Raw genomic sequence first — 9,179 nt, 5'->3', positions numbered from 1 at the left:
TATTATTTCATTATGTCTTGTATACAAAAATTTATGTAATTCAGGAATTGTTATAGATTTTTAATATGTTATTGATTGATTAATAAAGATCTAATAAATAATAAAGAAATTATGTTTTATTGTATGTTTATTTTATGTTGTGTCATTCATAAACTATATAAAAATGTCAAATCGCTCATCTTCAACTAACCACTAAAGGTTCAAATAGCGCAAATACTTTGATACTTTGTGAAGACGTTATCTGGGTTGTTTCTACTTGACTTACTGTCCCATGTTCTTGAAATAATGCAAGGAGTTGCACACAAGGTCTTTCTCCATCACATCTGATATCATCGGATTACCTCCACAGTGTGAATGTCATTGTATTTACATCCGACAGTAGTACAATAAGTGAGTTTATTACAAATAACGATAAATAATTAACTGATATATCAGTAAACTATTATTAAGACGGCTGAAACAAATTAGATATATAGTCTCTGCTTACTAGTACTTTAATATCATCACTAAATTCTAATCCCCAGGATTTATTAAGCAATTTATTTGTTACAATCGTAGAGCTGTAGGTCTATGTTTATTTAAATGGAGGACGTTCAAGTCCGAGTGATTATGGTCGTTGACTTCAAACCCCTCATTACTGTGGGTTCGAATCCCGACAGGGACTTCGGATTATTTCATGTGAGGAAGCTCTCCAGCTCGCTTAAGGAAAGTCAGTGGTTCTACTCGAGTTCCCGTTGGTACCTGAAGTAATTCACAGAATGGCACCTGAGGTCTTCCTTTACAATTAAAGCTGCAAAGTCGCCATATGACCTATACTGTGTTGGTGCGACGTAAAATCTGTCGATACATGCACTTTCGTATGCTAATACAATGCTCAAGTGAAATACATTTAATATGTAACAATAAATATATGGATACATGTACACGTATACAATGGATTCTCCCTGAGATATCGAACAGTAACAGTTCAATGGTGATAATATGACAGTAAGGTGCTTATATGGAGATAATTTACGGTGATACTAAACAAATGTTAAGCGTTTGACTCAAGATCATTGTCAAACTTTTGAAATAACAGATCTTTTAATGACAATTTTTATCATTATTCTCGTGCTTTTACAACAGATACTGAAAATATTTCCAGTCAGTTGCTAAAGGCGTAAAATTAAAAGAAAGTTAAATCTGGAATCAAAGAAATGATATATCGACATTCAGCTGTTCACAAGCCGCTGTTTCCTTGAGCAAGAAATTTTACATTCATTGCTTAGAACTGGTTGGTCAAGGAACGGATTCGAAAGTATTTCAATAATCTTATAGCTTCCAACACAATCGAACTGAAATAAAGTTGTATAAACTAAATATTCTTTTGGGAAAAGATGAAATCAAATACATGTTAATCAGATAGTTATGGTCATTCCGGGGTCGTCTTCCTCTTGTTTATAGGGCGTTTTCAGTTAGGGTGTCCCTTTTTTTCTTGATAACATAGGACCTATGTAGCTTACCCCATGTATAATGCTTCTTTGCGTCAAAAGATTACAGGCTTCGCTAAAATTTCGCCAAATTTCTGGCTTTTTAATAAATCTGTTTTATATATATACTGACCAAGGTGGAAACCCATGCATGAACTAACTCGGTTTAGTTTTATGACAGATTTCTACGAAATGTTCTATGCTTATGTTAAACAATAAACTATTATCTAAAAATGAATAAAAATAACCAAGTCAGAAGCATGAGAAGGATTCTGAACTGAGAAAATCAGAGATAAAGTTACCTACCCTTTAGTAAAAATAAATGCTTTTAAATTTAAAGTCTTTCAAGTTTGAAATGATTTACTTTGACAGTTTTTGAGAAATTGACCTTAAAAACAAAAATATATAATAAAGATAATAAGTAAAAAGGGGGCATTCCTTTGCAAAATATTATATTTTAATAGTGAACGTACATGTGTATTAAGTCGAAGTGAATAGCTTGATAGTTTCTGAGAAAATGGATCTTAATGACAGGTTAACCAAGAAGAATAAAGTTATTTTAGGATTATCTGCCGTTTTGAAAAGGTGTTCTTTGATGGCAATAAACATGTATGCCAAGGAAGAAGAACAAAAAAAAAAACGAAAAAAATAGCAGCAGCAACAACAACAAACGAACAAAATAAAACAATTTCAGTCCATGTAACTTTGGTAATGTCAACTTCAGACGTGTAAGACAACTTTCCCCCATACTAAAAAAGGCAGCAACGAAGGCATTAGGCCTTCCAGTTTCCAGGACAGTGGGCGTTCAATGAGATCATAAATATTTCATCTTTTTCATCGTTTGAAAATGTAGATTATATTTTTGATGGTTAATATCAATTAAGTTTTTCGTATAAATTTAGTGAGAAGCTCGCCGTGCATATTTCAATTGTGTAACTTCACATTGTTACAGAAGTATGGCCGGCACGCGTATGTATACAGGTATAAGACCACAGGCAATCGGTGCGTGCTTGGATACTATACATGTAAATGACCACGCCCCTTTATTTTTATAAAAAATTTTTTTCACTAATAAAATGTTTTTTTCGCAAGACAGTTCTCCTAAAATCAGTCATCACAAATAAAGGAATAAAATAAGAAACAAGGGCAGTGACATAAGGAAAAACAACAAATTTTAACAGAAAGACAAATTAATTCAGTTATAATATAATATCAGACATCACATCATTTTTAAGTTAACCATATTATAATCGTCACTTGTATACCACAACTGAAATTTATCTGATTTATGTTTTGTGATGTCCGTAAACAGAAAACAACAACCTTTAAAAAAAATATCTCCAAAATTTGTTAAACTTTTCTCTTTGACCCTTTTCATCTTGGGTAGTTCCAGTATTCCTACTTGAATACAGTAAAATTACCCTTAGGATATGGTGTCTCCTCTTTAAATTTGTCTTTTTGACGTCTTGTATGTGATATGCAGGCTGTATAACCTCATATCCCCTTTTAAAATTCCATATAAATTTATTTAGTTCTGTCCATTGTTTTCTCGTTTCGGGCACACGCATTCTTATATCATGGGACAATACGCCGCTTGTGGAATGGCACTAACGTGTCACATTGAATGTTTCATAATAACCGGTGGATGTTTCATAATTTCACCATTTTCTTGTTTAGTTATTGAGTTCTGCTTTTCCAGTACCGTCCATGTACAGGTTGAATTAAACCAAGCCATCTGCATTTTTAGTTTAGTCGTTTTGAACGTTTCATTGGTGATTCCGTTTTCTCTGTTTTTAAAGCTTTATTTGAAAATGTAAATATTCTATATCAAACTCGCATAGTAACGAATCATAGCCTCCCGTGGATACCTTTTGTAAATAAAATTCGCAATACATCGAATATATTAGAGATGATAAATGAAGCATTAACATTACTCAGGGTCTTCAAATAGAAATTCTATTTGTAAGACCTGCATAAATAAGAAGAATAAGTAGAAAAATAAGATTGTTAGTGTTAAGGTCACACCAATAATAGGTTGCCCGTGTCACGGATCTTAATATAAATCCGTGCCCGTGTGCATAGCCAAATTCAAATGCACGCGCTATGATGTAAACAACCTTGCGCCACCTAGTGGAAAATCATAAACAGATAAAAGTTTTAAAAGCGCCAAAATTTGTAGGTGAACTTTTATTTTGTCCCGTCAGTTTTTTCTATTAAAGGAGAATATTGTCGACTTTCCGTCTACACTAGGAACTCATTATTTAAAAAAACAACCTTACTGAGATGGTTATTTATGGAATTTTATAACGTCTTTATGCTGCTGATAACGATTCGCCCCAGTGACTATTCGCCCTAATTTTTGCAACTAATCACAATGTCAATGACGATTTGCGCCATTTTGTATAAACCATGTTTTAATGTAATTGGTAAAAAAATTGATCATGATTTCTGTTATATGTGCAGCGCCTTTTTACCTTCTATAACAGGGGCCGGTGGGCTATAGGGCTGCTTCCCCAAAGAAAATTTCTTTAAAATCATGCAGTTTTCCCCCAAAATTAAATTTACATCAAGTTTTTTTTCCCCTTTTGCAAATATACCATATAATTTTTCCCCAAAATTAAGGGCTGGGCTGCTTCCCCAACCTGTGAAAAAAAGCCCTGATGTGTGTATCTTTAAAACATTTGGTAGATCTTGGATGCCCTGTTTCAGTGACGACCGAATTTCAAATTTCAGTGACCTTTTTATAAAATGCTGCCACATTGAAAAGCAATGTTTTAAATTGTTTATCCCAGAGGGACTGTTTATGTTATCTTATTCCTTGATGCAACCTTGAAAAATGGCCAGAAAATACAAAATTGTGTATCTGACATTATATTTTTCCTGAAAATCCTTCTTTTAAAGCATTTTCCATAGATGTCATTAATAACAGATGACGTCATTTTAATAAAAATATAAGATCAAATATAATAAACTGTTGATAACTGTAGTCTGTCCATAATACATGCACCTGCTCTATCACTTATTTTCCTACAGAATATTATATTTTTTTTAACAAAAGCTATAACTATTAAAAATATATTTTAGCTTTTTATGATTGTCAGCCTATTTTCTCCCTGTCTATAATTTAATTGTGCTGATAAACATGAAAATATGAGTAAACAATGAAATTAAAATACACATTTCACTTACATTTCCCATAATTTTTAGTCAAAGCAGGCAAAAATCTAAGAAAAGAAGAGTATTTTCTTACCACTGAATTTGTTGAAAGAAGTATCTTGACATTCTTGTATTGTAAAACTTTCAGATTTAATATTAAAAGAATATCAATACTTGAAAATGAACTTTTTAATGAAAATATTAAAACCTTATTACATTTTGTGTAAATTTTTTCTACTCCACCCCCAAGTGTTTCATACAGTATTCTTTTCTCAAACCATCCTAATTAATGTGCCCAATATGATATATCTTGTATTTTTAAAGCATTATGTTTAGTATTGATAATAGTTTGTGTATGGATGCTATATCCTTTGACTATTTTTTGCTAATGATTTTGGGTAAGACATAAGATTTTTTGAAATAGGGACTTTTTGGTGTTTGTGATCTAAATAAGAGTCGGTTTGGTTGATACGGTAAAAAAATTTATTTATATATGTATATTGCTATTGTTGTGTTAGAATTTATTAATGAAGAAAGGTTATTTTTCAAGAGTCTGAAGTTTAAATAAGTTTCCTTCAATTTTCTTTATCATAGTGGTCAGAATAATGTTAGGGTCACTGAAAGTGGTCCTTCAACAATATATATTCTACATGTTCTATTCTTAGGACTCTAAGATGACATTTTTGTTTCATTTTGGATGATAAAATGGTCAATGTAACCAGAAATATTAACGTCCCTGGTTTAACTTTTGGTTACAGAACTACTAAAGATGATAAAATGTTCATGTATTTTGTATAACTGTCACCAGAGGCAGATAATAAATAAGATGTATGGATTTACTATGATTATTAGTGATAATTGTTATTCTATTCTGTACATATTTGTTATTAAACAGGCAGTTAATTGTTAAATGTTTTAAAATGTTGCTTTTAATATTCCTGTTCATTTTATAAATCATTTGCACCTTCATTTTTAAAATATATCACCGATGATTTTTGTTTATACAGAGTCAGAACAAGAGAAATTTCTGCAGTTTTAATGAACATGTCATTTGTGTGATGAAGATGTTTCAACCTAATATATAAATCAGTATATTTAACAATTAATGGTATCTTAATACATTTAAATGCCTTTTTTGTAAATGTGCCAAATCTTATGTAAATCAACATTCATTAACTCACTTTATAATTAAATTTCAGATCATGTTGTTTCAAGACCTGAATGGGAATTTCCAATTTGGGGAAGCAAATCATGGTTCTGCAAACCATTATCACAGACCTATGCCGTCTTTTTACGAGGGAAGGCACACTAACAATGTCCCTGACATTAACCTTGAATGTGATGAAACAATAGATAACTGGGATGAATTTGAATCTAGCATCTATAGCAAGGACAGAAATCAGAAGTTTCATGGGTATAATGAAAGGAGCAGTGAAGGTGACATCATTGATGAAAGCTTTGAGTTTTACAACGACTTTCCTCCACCTAACTCTCCTACTAAAGGGTTACAGGTTGAGCAGCCAGTGTTGCAGTTACATAGTCAGTATGTCAGCAGTCTGTTGCAAGCCTGGAGAGATTCTCAAACAACAAAAGAATCAAATAGAAGCAGTGACGGCTTTAGTTTACCATCTGATGATCCTGAAAGTTCCCAAGAAAGCTATGAATGTCAAGAAGAACACAGCCTTGGGTTTGACTATGAGATGGTGAGTGAAAATGAAGCAAATCAAGAAGCTCTAAATAGTAATTCAAATTTACAAGACAGGAATAGTAGTGATTTGAGTTCTTCAATTCAACTGGCACAGCAACCAGTATCACACAGCTCATCAAGGTCAAATTCACCGACTGTGATGGAAATGTTAACACATTTCAGACGAAATATCATAAACTTTCGCTCAATCTCTCCAGTGATCGTGCGTTCACCTTCACCAATTAGCTCACGCTCCTCATCACCAAGATTTGTACGTTCTCCATCTCCTCTGGAATTCCTAGAACACAGCCTTTCTAGCTTGCCACTGGATGATTCCACTGAGCTTGTGTTCTATGAAGATAGATATATAGTTAGAAGTTACAGCCCTGTATCTTCTAGCCAAAGAGATCATCAGGTACCAGATGTAAATATGGACTTCCAACAGACTGTATCAGATTCTGAAGAATTTCCATCTTTCCGTACTTACACCCGCAGAATACAGAACTCTTGTCTAGACCAAGTTGTACCAGATTACATAGAAGAGTAGATATAATTTTAATTGGATACTGGACATGTCAAATTGAAAAAAAGATATAATTCTATATGATAAAATTGTGCATCATATCTTTTTAATTAGAGATTCACATGGTGACAGTCACTGTAACACTCAGTGAAATTATAATCAAATTTAATAAAATAAAATTGAAAAGATTTTAAAATTAAACCAAATCAAATAACATTTATGATAAAATATTAAGGGTTATTTCTGCATAACAATTATCGTCTGCAGGGAAGTTACCTCTAACATATTTTCCTCTCGATGGATCATTCAGGAATGCTAATGTTTTACAGTTTCATTAGAATAGATTGGAAGTTATATATAGAAATGAAACTGATGAAATACACTTAAGATAGAATCTTGTTTCTTTTACATTATAGTTGTTATTTGTTTTTCTACAATCATGTTATTTGTTAACTCATACAAAATGTTATTGTTCAAGATTAGATTTTTTTTTAAAAATCATTATAAAACCCTTATTGGTGAGACTAGATGCCACTGTTTTGCTTGTCATTGTTACATGAAGATGTACAACAAAAAATATTTTTACAATATGTACAGTTGTTATTTGTCAAATTGATTTTGAAAATTCCTTCAAAATTTTTCTCTTATTTAATACATTCTACAAAATATAATGTTGATTTTCAGATGAAGTAGAAATCATTTAATGGTGATGATATTTAAACATTATCTAATGAATAGTATACATGTATTACAAAATCATCAATAAGATACATTAATTTAACTACATATACCCACTTAATTTAAAAAGAAACAAAAAAATAATGTTGTATCATGATCACCACCCTGAATTAATCGGGAAAAAAAGTGAATTTCAAGGCTTACTAGTTTACATTGATAAATTGTTATTGTTTTTTTTATATTTTACACTGTTTTCTCGTTAATCTGTTACATTTTCATCAACTCAGGTACATGCTTGTTATATGTTAATTTTGACAATTTTGCATTTTTTTTCTTGTTATTTCTACATCATGATTAGATTTTAACTTACATAGATTGTTCTGTTTTAGATTTGTTTCTTGGAACATTATTTGATGTTTTAATTGACTTGTGTGAAGTTTATACTCTGTATAGTTATGTAATTTAGAGTGTTTTTAATATATCATGTATGAATGTTAGTTTTCAGCTGCATACACTAATACTTGTATCAAGGCAGTTCCTGTGAAGAAAAAATATGAAACATAAGTTAACAAAAGTTTCTGTCAAAAAGTAGAAATAAGTGTTGACAAGTTTAATTTCACTCATCATGTCACAGAAACTAAACTTTCATTATTTTCCAAGACCACCTTTATTAGATACTTCTCAATTCTGGTTGACAAAAACTGCCTTGATACCAGTACATATATCAATAATTTGTGACCAAGACATTTCAGGCTTCACAATTTTTACTTTGTTTGATAAATTTCACAAAATTATGAAAACCAAATGATAAATATGCTTTGGCACCTTTTGCAGTGAGATAAGAACCTTCATACCTTCATTGTTTTGGCTATTGTTAAACCAAGTTAAGACTCATTTTGCATTTTTTCCCTTGCATGTTGATTAAAAGGTCTATGCATACATAGATTTTACTTTACTTGCAAAGATAATAATTCATATTACATAAACTTTAATAATTTAAAGCAGCATGCCTCCAGATTCATAGTAATTTTCATGATTTTTTTTTAAAAATGTATTGATATGAGTAAAATATTGTCAAGTGAACAAAGAAAGTAGTTTACACATTGCAAACAGCACTTAAAATTTTTGAAAATTACCAAAAATACTTCAAAGTATGCATTTAACATGTTCTAGAAAAACATGTTGATTAATACTGTAAGATCAGTCATTAATTGTATATACATGTAAACATGTAAATTATTAAAAGAAATTGTGAATATTTTTACTTTTCTTAAAATGATAGAACATTTTTTCTCAAGGTTTTCTTGAAATATCTGGAGGTACATGTATGCAGCTTTAATAAAGTTTTCATAGCTATAAGAAATGTAAAAAACAAACAAGAAAAAGCATTGCTTTCTGAATTGCAAATTAAGTAATAACTAATAATGCAATTACATGTAACATTTTGTGTCAAAAAGAAAAATCATTACCATTTTAACTATAAATTGCAATATACATTTCTCTGTTACGTTGTTAAATTTAGTCATCAAAATAAATATACTTTTTCCAAACTTTGTTCTTCATGTATTTCCTTTAATTAATTAGAAAAAATGACATTTGTTAAACATAAAAGTGATCAGACGTACATGAGCTGATCTTAGATTTTAAATCATTGTAAGAACACCAC

The 9,179-nt window shown here is 30.8% G+C and overlaps 1 protein-coding gene across 2 annotated transcripts; it reads left to right on the top strand.

The window, feature by feature from the left end:
- Positions 1 to 3,564: 3,564 nt before the first annotated feature.
- LOC132738329 (uncharacterized) lies at positions 3,565 to 7,324 on the top strand. 2 transcript variants are annotated; one of them, XM_060725810.1, is made up of 2 exons: positions 3,565 to 3,644; positions 5,825 to 7,324. In XM_060725810.1, the coding sequence occupies exon 2, from the start codon at positions 5,828 to 5,830 to the stop codon at positions 6,857 to 6,859; it is 1,032 nt and encodes a 343-aa protein (XP_060581793.1). In that variant the 5' UTR covers positions 3,565 to 3,644; positions 5,825 to 5,827; the 3' UTR covers positions 6,860 to 7,324. The 2 variants fall into 2 exon arrangements, with proteins under 2 accessions (XP_060581793.1, XP_060581794.1); XM_060725811.1 differs by having other exon boundaries at positions 3,607 to 3,648.
- The last annotated feature ends 1,855 nt before the right edge of the window (positions 7,325 to 9,179 follow it).

This window comes from Ruditapes philippinarum, unplaced genomic scaffold (assembly GCF_026571515.1).
Source record: "Ruditapes philippinarum isolate M1 unplaced genomic scaffold, ASM2657151v2 ctg195_1_1_1_1, whole genome shotgun sequence".
NCBI lineage: Eukaryota > Metazoa > Mollusca > Bivalvia > Venerida > Veneridae > Ruditapes > Ruditapes philippinarum.
The sequence above is the reverse complement of the archived record's forward strand: the minus strand, read 5'-3'. Positions and strand labels throughout refer to the sequence as shown.

Excerpts from the sequence above, each read along its gene's own strand:
- LOC132738329 (XM_060725810.1), top strand. The coding sequence starts at position 5,828 with ATGTTGTTTCAAGACCTGAATGGGAATTTCCAATTTGGGGAAGCAAAT.